Source organism: Chenopodium album, chromosome 9, assembly GCF_948465745.1.
Source record: "Chenopodium album chromosome 9, dcCheAlbu1.1, whole genome shotgun sequence".
NCBI lineage: Eukaryota > Viridiplantae > Streptophyta > Magnoliopsida > Caryophyllales > Amaranthaceae > Chenopodium > Chenopodium album.
The window spans coordinates 45,924,917-45,940,045 of record NC_137842.1 but is presented as its reverse complement, the minus strand read 5'-3'; the positions used below and the strand labels follow the sequence as shown (position 1 = coordinate 45,940,045).

General features: G+C 31.4%; 2 protein-coding genes across 4 annotated transcripts; one reads left to right on the top strand and one right to left on the bottom strand.

Annotated features, from left to right (window-relative positions):
* Positions 1-306: 306 nt before the first annotated feature.
* LOC145558539 (protein trichome birefringence-like 43) lies at positions 307-5,837 on the top strand. The gene is made up of 4 exons (XM_081619810.1): positions 307-1,242; positions 1,485-1,668; positions 1,760-1,947; positions 5,181-5,837. Exons 1-4 carry the CDS (start codon positions 725-727, stop codon positions 5,692-5,694), a joined length of 1,404 nt encoding a protein of 467 aa, XP_081475936.1. The 5' UTR covers positions 307-724; the 3' UTR covers positions 5,695-5,837.
* Positions 5,838-5,986: 149 nt separating this feature from the next.
* LOC145558540 (uncharacterized) lies at positions 5,987-14,635 on the bottom strand. 3 transcript variants are annotated; one of them, XM_081619812.1, is made up of 6 exons: positions 14,598-14,635; positions 12,700-12,872; positions 11,459-12,182; positions 10,813-10,914; positions 6,974-7,146; positions 5,987-6,484 (listed from the first exon to the last, which is right to left on the bottom strand). In XM_081619812.1, exons 2-6 carry the CDS (start codon positions 12,784-12,786, stop codon positions 6,305-6,307), a joined length of 1,266 nt encoding a protein of 421 aa, XP_081475938.1. In that variant the 5' UTR covers positions 12,787-12,872; positions 14,598-14,635; the 3' UTR covers positions 5,987-6,304. The 3 variants fall into 3 exon arrangements, with proteins under 3 accessions (XP_081475938.1, XP_081475939.1, XP_081475937.1); XM_081619813.1 differs by lacking the exon at positions 14,598-14,635 and adding an exon at positions 14,310-14,581 and having other exon boundaries at positions 11,486-12,182; XM_081619811.1 differs by lacking the exon at positions 14,598-14,635 and adding an exon at positions 14,310-14,580.
* Between the last annotated feature and the right edge of the window lie 494 nt (positions 14,636-15,129).

The window sequence follows — 15,129 nt, the reverse complement described above, 5'->3', positions numbered from 1 at the left end:
GTTACTAACTAGATTGTCGGAGGTGAACATTTCGATAATCGTAATATTCGTTGTTTTGCAGGTGGGCATGTCAGATGACTGCAGCATTTCAGCCTACTTTCCAAGGGACATTTAACCTAAAACAGCTACGGTTAAGAGTAATTTCCCTATATTTTATCATTTTATGTATTAGTTAAAGTTTAATGGATATCCTAGACCTGTAATCAAATATCTTCTACTTCCTCATTTATTTACAAAAAATTAGGTGTTCAAAATTTTGCTGTATAATCCAATTTGTGTGGGTGCAAACTGTAAGGAGATTCTGAATCCAATAATAATAAGAGTAGTTAAGATATAGGAACAAAGTATAATCACTCGACAAATGACTTACGTACCAATAACATTACTTGACCATATGTAACTCAATCATACACTAATAACTTTTTTTTTTATTTTTTTTCTTTTAGGAACTAATAACATTTTCTTACGTCTAAATAATATCACATTATCACTTGACTTGACCCTACCCTAAAGATATATATTAATTCCATTGGATACTTTATAAACAACTACAATACGAAGTATATAACTAATATAGTTAGCAGTGTCACACACGTACCTATTTTTGCCATGCGTGTAGTATATATGCATATTTATAGTATTACAACACTAAAAATTACAAGACAAAAAATTAATACTCAAAAATCTTTTTTTTTTTGACAGATAATACTCAAAAATCTAAGTTATGGAATTAAGCTCCAATGTAACGGCTACATGGAAAATATGTACAATATGTAGCTTAATAGGCTGTTTGATGCTCGTCTTTCTTCTTCGCGAAAATGACCAAAACATGCGTCTTTTTGAAGTTGAAAGCACGGTACTAGAAATTGGACCGACTGAGGCAATGAGCATAATTGTTAAGCCTTCGGAGCCTCCGCAACCTATAGCTAGCGTCTTTGCGGAATTGATCCCGTGGTCTAAGAATGTTACTTCTAATGCCATAGAGAAGCCAAAGGAAGTTTATAGAATTGAGAAATCAAATGTTATGTACGTTAATAACATTGTAAAACGGCCAATGAAGAAAAGTGAGAAGAAGTGTAATATGTTTGATGGGAGATGGGTTTACAAACCGGATCAAGATCCGAGCTACAACGTGATGAATTGTCCGTTTCTTGAAGAGAAGATGAGCTGCCAGAGAAATGGAAGGCCTGATTTCGAGTACGAAAAATGGGTATGGAAGCCTAGTGGTTGTGACATACCATTGTAAGTATAACTTTTTTTTTTTTTTTAAATTTTTTTTTTTTACGGGAAGTATAACTTAATTTTTAGAACTAAGCACATCTATTTCGTTTTACATAACATCCATGATATATAAATTATTGGAAAATTAAACATTGATTTCTTTTTTCTTTCAAAATTTATCATATTAATTGTAACATAAACTTCTGTTATAACGTATATACTGAATTGAAGGTTTATAACAAATTGTACATAATTTGTCCTAGGCTAAACGGAACAGACATGGTGGAACGATTTAGAAACAAGAGGGTGATCTTAGTAGGAGACTCACTAAACCGAAACATGTGGGAGTCGCTCGCGTGCATTCTCTATTCCTCCATACCAAATGCTTCATCTAAGGCCGAGGTTCATTCTCAAAAGAAAGTATTGAAAACGTTCTTGAAAGTAAAGGTCGGTACATACACTAAACACCTAGTCCTACGACGAAATTTCAAATAAGATGATAGATCGAGTATAAATTATACTTATTGTATACTTGCAGGAGGACTATAATTTCACAGTTGAATTTTTTTGGAGCCCATTTCTAGTAGAACTCAACAAAAACCATGAAAGTGGCAAAAATGTTCTTGTGCTTGATAAATTGTCACCTAACTCTGAGTTATGGCCTAAAGCTGATATTATGGTATTCAACTCTGGACATTGGTGGGCTCAAATTGGTAAAAAGAAAGCGTAAGTCATTCTATTTCAAACAAATATGCTTATTACATATTTGGATTTTTTTTTTTTTTTTTTTTTTTTTTTTTTTTTTTTTTTTTTTTTTTTTGTGTGTGTGTGTATGTAATTAATTTTTAAACTATCTCATACTAAAAGTAAACTATTAAATATTTCTAATTATTGGTAATGATGTATGAATATTTGATCGAATTTGTTTGTTTATAGATTTTTTTTTTTTTTAAAAGGCATTTTATGGGGATGTTTTAATGTTAATTTTAAAGCATTTTTTTTTTTCATAGTTAAAATTATTCATACTTTTTTTACCCTAAAATTTAAAATAATAACAGAAAAAATTACTCCGTATACAGTATATGAAATGTAGCCCGCATAAAGTCCAAATGAAAATATCTATAAAAAATGAAGGGTATATATATATATATATATATATATATATATATATATATATATATATATATATATATAGGAATAAACACTTCATTCATCTAATCTGTATCATATTTCCTACTCTCTCCACCCCTTAATACAAAGCCTCTTTTTAGCATTTACTAGATGAAGCCCGTGCGATGCACGGTTTGTTAGTATTTTTTTAAAAAAAATATTTTTCATATTTATGTGATTAAAATTGTTATTATATTAGTTTTAGAATATTAGATAAAATTCCTAATATCAAAAGATAATATTTTGTATTTAATTATTTTAAACTTTAAAATCTCATTCGCTAATTAACTTACGTGGCATTTGAATTATTTAATTATAAAAGACATTAATAATCTCTTATTTAATTGGCTACTACTTAAATTTATAATCCTACATGGCGCACTAAGAAAATTAAATCTTACGTGACTCTCTAAAAATTAAATCTAGTTGGGTACTTGATTACTCTTTACTCCGTATCTATCAATTGTATCATAAATTCTTAATTGTCTACTTTTTACGCAAAATTAAAACAAAATTAATAGAAACTTGAAAACACACAATCACACAACGTTATTTAAGTACATAATACTTATAGTACCAACCTTATCACCACATTACCTACAAATCTATCTTTACTAGGGGTGAGCAAAAAAACAGGGTACCCTGAATAAGAATCGGAACTTGTTAGGAAGCGCAGGTTCCGGTTCCGGAACCTGTTGAAGAGGTTCCGGTTCCGGAACCTGTTGAAGAGGTTCCGGTTCCAGATAGCAAATTGGAGAACCTGTTGTAACAGATTCCAGTTCAGGTACTCAATTCTTTGGACAGTTCAGGTACTCAATTTTTTGGAACCGGAACCTGTAGGGTACCCAGTACCTGATAAAAATATCACTTAATTTCAAATTATACCCAAATTCTTACTCAATTTTTAAATAATAAATTTCAAAATTATAATTATAAAAATATATATTAAATTTGTTAGACAACTACTATTAGTTTGTCTTATTTGCAAGTTGCAAACATTATAAACTAGATGAACCCCGTGCGATGCACGGTTTGTCAGTATTTTTTTAAAAAAAATATTTTTCATATTTATGTGATTAAAATTGTTATTATATTAGTTTTAGAATATTAGATAAAATTCCTAATATCAAAAGATAATATTTTGTATTTAATTAATTTAAACTTTAAAATTTCATTTGCTAATTTATCTTACGTGGCATTTGAATTATTTAATTGTAAAAGAAATTAATAATCTCTTATTTAATTGGCTACTACTTAAATTCATAATCCTACATGGCGCACTAAGAAAATTAAATCCTACGTGGCTCTCTAAAAACTCGGGGAAAAACTCCCCTTTATATATATATATATATATATATATATATATATATATATATATATATATATATATATATATATATATATATATATATATATATATATATATTAGATTAGATTGCTCACATAATAAAGAGAGAGAGGCTTTGTATTAAGCGACGGAAGTAGTTTTTTTTTTTTTTTTTTTTTTTTGAAAAAATTTCAATGATTTACATTTAAAAATAAAGTATAGTCATCACTAGTCTATATTATATTACTCCATTTTTCCTTTCTAGGTTCCAAGTCTTCTAACCCCTTTAACATTTTATATAATTCTATTGTCAAAAAAAAAAAAAAAAAAAAACATTTTATATAATTTGTAGTTGACATGTAACTTTTTTCTGAATTCCATGCAATTTACCAATTGGAAGACAAATATAGCAAATCAAAAAGTCACCAACGAAACAGAAGCAACACATTATTATGAATTGAAAAAGTAATAAAGTATACATTTTTTTGTTTAGTTGAGCATAAAATCCATAAATGAATTATGATGCCCCTTTTTTACCAACTCACACCAACTACTACTGTAAAAATAATAAAGAAGGGCTTTAAGAATAGCAAGGCATTTATACATATTTGTATAGGGTGATGCTTTCTTAATTTCTTTTGTCTAATACTTCGTCAACAAAAAAAGTAGCTTATTTATGAATCAATGTATATTATTATTACAAAGTTTTGACTCTTTTTGTTCAATACTATTTTAGTCTATTGAAATAATAGTCACATTCATTAAAAATGCATTAGTTTATAATTCAAATTCTCCATGTACAACTATGAAAGGAATTTATGTTATGTTAAGACCTACCAAGCAATAATTAACAACCTACTTCAATCCCGTTTTAAATCTTACTCATTCATAAATTATTTTGACTCTTTTTTATAGTTTAACTACCAAATTTGACTCTGCTTTATTATTTGTATTGTACAAATAAATGTCACACTCAATAACATAGTTGTTGGTTTAATTCTAATGCACATTTTCAAACTCAATAAACAACTCTCATTTCCTTATAAATCATCCAATATATACAAGTATTAATGGTTATTAGATTTGTAAGTGTGTTGACAAACATCACAAATAAAATATTGTAAGTACTGTCAATTTTTAGTTTTTAATTTATGATATATGTTTTAGAAAGAGTACGGACAATAAAATTAGTCTAAGCTATAAAATCAAGTTTTGAACGTCAATATTTCCTTAAAAAAAAGGTTCACGACATCAATAGGACATATTGTTTTGTGGTTTTATCATTATATGTTTAATTAGTTTCTAATAAAACTAGAAAACTGAAAACAAAATATGATCATCATGATTATTCAAGCATTGTTTTTCTAACCAAATACTTCGTAATACTTTATATACTTGAACTCTAAACTGTCAGCAGTATTTTTAGTAAGCACTAAACCCACAATTTATTTCCAATTTTCAGCTGGGAATTGTTCGAATACAGAGGAAAGCTGGTAAAAGATATGCCACTACACATAGCATACAAACGAGCAATGAAGACATGGGCAAAATGGGTCGAAAACACTGTTGATCAAACAAAAACAACCGTTTTCTTTAGGAGTATTTCGGCTGAGCACAAATCTCCACAGTACAATCAATGGTGCTATACTAAAACCCACCCCATCATGGATGAGTCCTATAAGTCGTCGTTTCCTAAATCCTTGATTCGTGTTACCAAGAGCGTGATCAAAGAAATGTCGAGCAAATCACAGGTTAAGTACTTGGACATTACTAAATTGTCGCAGTATAGAATAGATGCACATCCGTCAATCTACAGGTACAAGGACTGGCAGATTCGAGCTCAAAAGAATATGTATAATCTTACGCGTACTGCTGATTGTGGGCATTGGTGCCTTCCTGGAGTACCCGACACTTGGAATAGATTGTTTTATGCTTCCCTTTTCTTTGATGATTCAGGGGAAATATCTAGTTCTTAAGAAAATAGCTTTATGTTGAGTAAAAAGTTGTTCAGTTGAAAACTATTAGCACTGCCAAAGCCAAATATCTCCAAAGCAGTGATTTTGGCAATGTTGTTAGAATTTATTCTTAGAAATTAATTTGTTTTATTGAATTTGATTGATTCAATGGGTTCCCCTGTTAGTGTACTGCATACAAACTAAATAATACTCGTACTTCTCTCGGTTTTAACCTGTCTCTTGCTGATTTTTGCATTTGGCAGTAAATATATTATGAGATACTACATTTAGAGCTCAGAAACCACAAACAGAATGAAATCCAAAAAACCACGAATTTATATTTGGTATGTAGATAGCAGTATGATTGAGTGTGTGGGAACTTATTTACAACAAATCACTTCAAGAAAAGGGCATCTCGGGGAAGAGATAATTGAATCTTATTCAATTGCCGCAGCTATTAATTCAGTTTCCGAATCTCAACTTGAACTTGTAATAGCAGTATATATGGACGTTACTTAAATACGTGATTATTAACACTCACAAGAACACCACCGCAATTCTTGAGAAAGGGGGCGCCATCGCTGCAAGACTACTTAAGTTGTCTACGGTGATCTTACTAGGTTTGACAGTCCTAGAGAAGTTCCCAGTCTGATTCAAAGGATTCAGAAACTTGTGATTTCTGAATTTCTGCCCGCTTTGTAGAAGAAGAGAAATTCCTTCCACTTTGATCTTCATACCATACAGCAAATTGCTCCTGATCTCGCTTGCCTTTTGACCATCTTCTTGGTGAAAACACGTCTTGGATTTTCTTCTGGAAAAATGCTGAGCTTAATTAATTGACACCATTTTAAGAACTTAAGATGTTACCCCTAAATAATAAACCACTATTGAATGAAGTTATATTCAAGATTTTCTCCAAAGGACCAAAATTATCCTTCACTGGGTAAGTATTTTACACCTCCACAACACTAAAATGCAGCCAGTAAAAAAAAAAACACAGTAATGGTTATCACGAAAGATAAGGTGGAAAATTTAAGATTCTAAATTCAGGGACTGGCCAATGAAGCCTCAACTAGATATGCGATATATTCTTTTGGGACAGAGATAGTAATGACAGTGACTAAGATTTCCTAACGAGTCACAAATTAAGTGGCAACTTTGTATCATGTCATGACTTATGAGGGATAGAGAGATTTGAGACAATGTGGCAACTATGTATCAACAGAATGAATGTTCTCTTTTCTTTTTCACAATGACAACTTGATAAGAGGGTGGGGTGGGGGGGAACTTATTCCGGTACCTTGTAAGATTTCTGTATGTGATCAGGAGCATATTTAGCAGAATCATCATTCATCTCCACCAGAACACAGGAGTCCTCAAGTCTGACCAGATTAAGGTGTTCCCCAATTCGAACATTTTGTTTATCAGCATCATATCCTTTGAATTCACAGGTATTGAAGGAACACAATGTTTCTGCAAAATCGAATCAATCAACACAAGTTTATAAATAAACTATTCAAATCACAGATCTTCCAGAGGAAAGAAGCAAAGTAAAGAATGCACGACTTTTATGGTACATAGCAGTGAAGGATTCACAACAAATAGAGTAATGCAAACAAATATAGTATGATCTGATTCACAGAGGAGATTTACACCATTTAAATGCACCTAAGTAAAGATTGTTCGGCTACATAAAGGTCATTCAGTTAACAGTTTTGTATTTGCCATTCAGCATGTAGCAAATTATGTTTCCAAATGAAACTGCATCACTTGTTTTTGGGCATCATGTTGCTGCATCAAGTATTATAATTTGTAACTATATGTCTGTACATTGATACTATTAAAATGCAAATATAATAAAATTTGAAACTCTTATTTTAGTCCCTAAAAAGGTTTAAGACCTATGACTTGTTCACAAAAATGTAAAGAGTAGCTAAAAAGTATCATATATCCAATATAAGGTCACAAATATGTTTGAACCCTCATGAATAACAATGGCAGAAGGACAAGTTTCCGATTCACTATTTCACAATATGATGGCTGCAAAGTACGGAGTACTATGCAACAATGGCTTATTTGCATACTAGCACAAATTATGTCTCATCCTCCATATTCATGGGCTAATGTCCTCTCCTATTCGACAGTGTAATGAATAGATATATTGCACAGTAAAATACTAGTGTAATTTTGTTCTTTTCTCACTTTATCCTATGTGGATCAATTGGTGCTCAGACATGTATATTACCATAGAAGGAATTCACCACAATGAAGCAAGTTGAGTTCAAAGGTTTGGAATTCAAATATTAACATATGAAATATCATAGAATAATTACAATAAAATCTGCAGATACTCATGGAGATTGAGACCTTTCCTCTATCTAATTTAGTTACGGCCAAATTAATGTATTCTGAGTAATGAACAAGATGATAGTATTCTGTTTAGATTAACCATGCACATGCATTCATGATCTAGAACTTTTACAACACAGTAATATAGCTTTTACAGAAAGCTGTAAGCTTCGGGCACAAAAATGTACGCAACTGATGCAGAAATACAAAATTACCAAAAACTAGATACAGCGGAGTCACTAATCAGAAACATAGCCAAAATTGAAAACAGAAGAGGAGGTTATCAAGGTAGCCAATAATATCATTTACCTCAGCTACCAGAAGACTACTTATAAAAGTCAAAAGAACCAAAAGCACTAAAGCAGAGATAGGAAATTATAGTTGAAGAGTTACAGCATGCATGTGATGCATCTAGTCCAAAATCCTATAACTCTTTGCACCAGGCAATCCATTAGATTGAATTCATATCACAAATGAGCATGACAGAGAGAAGGGAACGCAATTTTTGCACTAATGCAAAATGGAACGGGGGATTAAAGGAACAAACAGCGTGGGTAACTCTGTCTATCCTGCTGAAAGTTCGAAGAACCTATATTTGGGTTTGTCCCATTTTGTTGTCCTACTCTAATGTAAGCATATTTACCAAATCATATTCACACAATGCCAAAGCTAAGCTGCTAGTACACAATTGGATAGATCCAACTAATGAGTTGCTTTCCTTAGCTTTCCTTAATTGGGAAATCAAATAAAAATAAAAGTCTACTATGTCACTTGCCAATGTGAAGGAGAGTAACAGGGGTGATAACAAATACAGACCACCAAACCAAAAACCAAAGATATGGTACTGACCCACCTTTCCTTTTTCATTTTAACTGCCAATGGTGAACACCTTCTTCTAACCATTATACTTTTAAAGGTTCAAGGACAAATAACTTTCTTGAATGAAATAGAATCAAGTCTCCATACCTATGTTTTAATTTGGCCAAATACTTTATGTAAATCAAGGAATCAGAGTTATTTATTCTAATTGGAAGAGGTCTGAATTTTGTTTAATAGGTTTGAAATCATATTTTTCGTTTTAGTTAATTGGTCCATATTTATTTTTATAAAAAGAGCTGAAATTTTTCTCCTCTTTTGGGAGATTTTAAACAATATTTTTTAGAGAATCCTTTTTTTTTTTTTGGTAATTATTTTATTTAAAGGTCTAATTATTCATTAGCTAATCAATGCAAGTACTATTACTATCTTTAGCATGTTGTGAGTTTGGTAGGAAAGAAAGGGGCATACACGTTAAAATTTATTTTATCTTATGTACATATTATAGATTGTTGGTGTTGAAGTATATATGTGTAATAAAGTAGTTTAATTGGAATCATATTTATGTGATTAATTACATGATAGCAAAGGTTATATGATATAACACTTTTGTTAAAGAGTTGTACTTATTATTATAAGAAGGGTTGTTCTATAGTGAGCTTAAGTGCTTAACCCAATATCTTGTAAGATGCCTATCAAGTTACCTAGTAAAAATACTGAGATGGGAACTTTAGAAGAAAAAATGACTATGAGAGTGCTTATGACTATGTGAGCAAGATTTGTTTTCATTGTTTGTATCAGTCGGGTGTATTTGGAGGGTAAGAATGTTTTTTACCTGATTGCATAGCTGCTATGACTGTTCAATGTTTACCTAATAGGGAACCCTACATAGCCATTAAGATAATAATCTGAGTTTCATTTGTGTAATGAAATACCCAACTACGGTAAATATGAAGAGATTTTGAGTAGCAGAACTATGATCAGAGTTATTTCGGCCATCATATTACGTATAAGGAGTACATTTTTTATTTTCCTCATCAACCTCAACCTGAAGTGAGCCTAATCCAAAATATATAGAACACTAGTAATAAGACCACATAGAGGAGGATAGTAGCTGGTGTAGCCTCAGTTCATGACTTCCTCTGGTAAAGAATGCATAATTTATATGATGCAAAGTACATAATGCATGATTTTTATGATATCCAAAACAAATATACAATCAGGTAACAACCATTCTTTCTCTCCAAATACATATGCCTCATAGGAACAATGAAAACGAATCTTCCCCAGGAAGTGATAAGCACTCATAGTCTTTCTTTTCTGAACGTCCCATGATTCCCATCTTTTCTAAAGTATCCTTACAAGGTAGATTGATAGGCATCCTACAAGAATCAAGTTAAGCTCACTCAAGAACCCCTTCCCACATCAATAAGTACAGTTCTTCAACAAAATTTTAATCGGCATTCAATCATAAAATCTTTGTGATCACATAATTAATCACACACATGTTTTCAATTAATTCTCTCCATCACAAATACATACTTGAACACCACAATATATAATATACTCACAGAAGAAAATAACCCAACTTACACATGCTAAGAAAGCAAAAACATGATTCGCCAAGGATTAATTACGCCTGTAATTAAATTAATACAAATAAATTATTTTTAATAATTGCCCAAAATAAAATAAAATAAGTAAAAAATTATATGGCTCCTTTAAAATAATAAGTTTAAAAGATTCCTAGAAATAAAAATAAAATAAAATAAAATAAAAATAAAAATTTAAACCTCTTGATAAAACAAAATTCACCTCTTCCAATTAAAATAAATATTTTTTATCCTTTGTGATATATAAAGTACTTAGCCGAATTAAAACGTAAGTACAGGAGCTAACAATGTCAAGTGCACAGAGTGTAACAGTCATATAGCACATTTCATGTATAAAAACTAAGCACTCAGCATCCATTACCTTTATGAGATATAGAGACCTCCTCGTCATATTTAACAGACCTCTCTTTAGTACTGGTGATTATGGCACTCAAATCAGCAGCATCAGCCTTCTTTGGTGATACTGAAAACATAATACAAAAAATTGAATTAGGGTATACATTCAAGCAACTGGGATTATAAAAATAAATAAATAAAAAATAAAAAATAAAACAAAAAGGTATCCAGTGTATAGGCCCCAAGGAAGCCATAACACAACTCGAATTGTGGTTTCCACCCTACTCAATGCCTCAAGCATACACCATAAGCTTGTGTCTAGAGGTCATGCCTCACACCTAAAGTCATAGGTGAATACATTCAAGCAACTGGGATTATAAAAATAAATAGATTTTAAAAAAAAAAAAAAACCAAAACAAAACAAAAAAACAAAAACAAAAACAAAAACAAAAACAAAAAACAAAAAACAAAAACAAAAAGGTAACTAGTGTATAGGCCATTAAGCCCCAAGGAAGCCATAACACAACGACTCGAATTGTGGTTTCCACCCTACTCAAGGCCTCAAGCATACACCATAAGCTTGTGTCTAGAGGTCATGACTCACACCTAAAGTCATAGGTGAATACTATAATGTACAAGATTTAGTCCAAGTAACATGGGAAAAGACTTACTGTCTAAGTCAGCTGAAAAGTGTTTACCAGAATGCACTCTTGTCTCCTTTTCATTAATAACATCCCGTCCTTCATAGCCTTCTATCATCTCCCTGGAAACTCCTACATCATTTTCATTGTCACTCACTTCGGAAGCTTTGTCTGAACAGTCATCCCTATGTACAGATGAAGGTTTATCACTTTCATCATGGGGTGCAATAAATGTGATTTCTTCATCAGTATTGTTTATCACAGTGGGATTTATGCTTGGAGAACTAGAGAGACACTTGTTCTGAAAATCTTTTCTACAATCCAGAATTTTTACCACATGTGTAGATTGATTTGATAAAGCCGATTTAGTGCCGCAGATCCGAGAGCTTACTTTAGTACACTTATTATCTCCAAGAGATTTATTGGATGTTGGTTCACATGGCTTAATCACGCTGCAGATTGCAGAATCACAATACCCATTATACATACTGTCATCACAAGCAGCAGCGCCATTAACATTGTTTACCATTTTCTCAGGTATAGCATCAACAGATTTAGTTATATCATCTCTTTTTGGATTCCTACAGACTACACCATCACCATCACCTTGATGGATAAAAGTCATAAGGGGGTCCCCAGATTTTACTGTATCTAATGACGATGGTTGGTGCAAATCTTGAATGACATCTGAGTAGAATTTCTTAACAGTTTTTCCAACAGTCCGCACCTGATTCTCAACATATTTGAGAGTATCCTATCCAGCAAAAGGAAATTTCAGCTTCTCAAATAGAAAATATTAAGACAGATGAATGGCAAAGGGAGGAAGGTAGGGAAGAGACCAACAAAGAAACCTTGTAAAATAATATATCTAATATTTTTTTTACCATTGATGAACAGGTGAAAGAAATCATATTCTAATTTATGGATCTCTTCCTCATACGAGTACTCCCTCCGTATTCTAATAAGTGAAATGTTTATCTTATACATGTATGCCAATGCAAAACTTTGACCGATAAAATCTTTAATTATCAATAAGTAAAAATTATAACAATTGAGTATGAATAAACTATTCATTGAGATACATTTCAAGAAGTACCCAAAAGACTATTTATTCTTATGATTATAATACAAACATTAGTCAAAGTGAATTTGAGTCAAAAAAATTCACTTATTTAAATACGGAAGGAGTAACATATTACAGATTGATGAGTGTTTCCAACTATAGAAACTTAATTTAAGAACACAAAACAAAATTTAGGTCTTGAAAGTACCTCAGACATAACTTCCTCCACTTCAGCACACATGGCCTCAAACTTTTGATACATTTCACCAACCCAAGATCCACCTTTTGGATCCATTTTTTATCATAAGTGGTCAGCAAATACCTTATAATGGTTATTAAAAGGTTACCCTTATCAGTGTCAGGATTGTGCAATACCTTTATCTGCAGAGAAATAACAAAAAAAAGATGAAACTTTAATCATTAAGTAATGTTGCTCACATTCGCTCATATTCAATGACAATGACCATAAGAGACGGGATGTATAAGTATAAAACAGATACATATGGATAATTTACACCTCGGCCGTGCCCGATTTGTTTCAGTCAAGAAATTGAGCCGGATAAAATCTAATCGGATCTATCAAATTTGTCAGCGGTAATCAAAGCATCTAGGCCATAATTATATGTTTCTACTTTTACAATTTACAATTGTTTATTTAGCTTCTATTTAAGTGGTGAATTACCAGAGATATGGTGAGATCCTAGAATTTATTAAAGCTTCTAAAATCTATCAATTTGGATTTAGAAACCAGATTGCAATTTTTAATACTAAAGCAGCAGCAGCAGCGGCAGCAGATATATTTCCCTTCCAAATTCTTAGGTTCACAGTTATCACACAGTTACACATAGATTACTTATATTACAGACCGGTGGCACTATGTTATGATAAATTTATGGAAATATATAGCTCGCTCATAACTCTCTCTCTCCCTACTTCACAGCAACGTCAAAAACATTATGACCAGCACATTAACAAACCTTTATAAATCATCCCCATCATCAACCAAAACTTCCTTTGAGCCAGGTCAAAAACATTATGACCAACACATTAACAGCACTTTGATATCCCATCATTTACTAAAAACTTCCTATGAGCACATTAACTACGAAGCAAATAGGACCACCATGTCATATCTCAAAGTCATCAAACCAAACACATTAACAACCCAATCAAACATATTTTGAGCAAAGGAAAAGATCCAAGATACAAATTGCAGAAAATAATAATTAAACCGATCAAAGCAATTTAATTACATGACCACGTTTCATACACATCATAGACATTCATAGTTCTATCTACGCCCAAAAAACTATGTATAGGCTCTATAGTCCAAGAGGTTTAACATGTTTCAATAGTCATCAAGTCAATAAACCTCGACCCCCCGGCTTCGACAAAAGAACAGGAAATCATACAATCACAATAATCAACATCACTTATACGGTATTATACCCAACCAATAAAATCTCATACATTATCCATAAAGGTATTAACCAATTATCCATAATAAGAAAATAATATTAGAAACATCCATAAACATGCCAATCACCAACAATCATTATCAACAAAGCAAACAATTGCGAATTTTTCAAAAAAAAAAAAAAATCTAAAAAGTATTATCCACTACAACAACCACATTAATCATCATAAAATTCCTGTTAATTAAAAAAAAATAGCATATGACAAATTTCCAATTATGCAAAATATAAAATTAATCAACAACCAAAACCCTTAAATTCTTTCTAATTATGCAAAACCCAGAATATAATTCAACAAAAAATAATAATTGAACACAAAAATTAAAGCTTAAGGGGTTTATACCTGCTTGAAAACAAAGCGCACAAAAACCACAAAAAGCGTCGAGAAAAATCAAATTGTGATAAACCCAATTCAGTACAAATATACAGGAACAACACCCAGAAAGAGGAGGATTTAAAGATTAGAAAGATATAAAATTCAGCTTTAAGGAATAAAAAAGAGGAAATAAATAGTGAGGGAAAATACTAAAAATTAAGGGGGAAGTCAAGGAAAAGGAAAGGAGGAAGGAGAAGGCAAGTTATTTGATGTTGAGTAGGAGAAGAGTTTAGAGGTAAGAGTTTGCAACATTACCTTAGTTTTCTCGAGTCCAAGTCTCCTACACGTGTGCCAATTATTGCTCGTGTTTATAACATTTGGAAAAAGAAATCTTGGAGAACTAAACCAAACCAAAATACAAGTATAATAAAACCACACTTGTTTATTGTTTTTTATTATCTTTTTAGGTAAAAGCTAATGAACGCCCCCGGGCGTTAGATAAGATAATTAAAGTGCAAATATTAGAGTAAAATTAACATTAATTACACCGAACGACGCGTGATTTTGTCATGAATTCCTAACTTAATACCATTTCAACCAATATAATTTATCTTTATCTAACGCCCCGGGGCGCTCGTTAGCAAGATAATAATTAAAAAATTTACCAAATATCATCAAGGTTTTTAAAATTCACCAAATGTCATTAAGCTTTTAAAAAATTCACCAAATGTCATTAATGAACACGTGTCATTATATGATTGGTTCATTTAAATTATTTATTTTAATTAATTAAAATAATATTATTTTTTTCTTCATTTTCGTGGCAAAAATTTCTCAGGTATAGTTT

Excerpts from the sequence above, each read along its gene's own strand:
- LOC145558540 (XM_081619812.1), bottom strand. The coding sequence starts at position 12,786 with ATGGATCCAAAAGGTGGATCTTGGGTTGGTGAAATGTATCAAAAGTTT. Across the intron at positions 12,183-12,699 it reads TGGAGGAAGTTATGTCTGAG|GATACTCTCAAATATGTTGA; the intron begins GTACTTTCAAGA and ends TTTGCTGGATAG. Across the intron at positions 10,915-11,458 it reads CTTTTCAGCTGACTTAGACA|TATCACCAAAGAAGGCTGAT; the intron begins GTAAGTCTTTTC and ends TTATGTTTTCAG.
- LOC145558539 (XM_081619810.1), top strand. The coding sequence starts at position 725 with ATGGAATTAAGCTCCAATGTAACGGCTACATGGAAAATATGTACAATA. Across the intron at positions 1,243-1,484 it reads AGTGGTTGTGACATACCATT|GCTAAACGGAACAGACATGG; the intron begins GTAAGTATAACT and ends AATTTGTCCTAG. Across the intron at positions 1,948-5,180 it reads CAAATTGGTAAAAAGAAAGC|CTGGGAATTGTTCGAATACA; the intron begins GTAAGTCATTCT and ends TCCAATTTTCAG.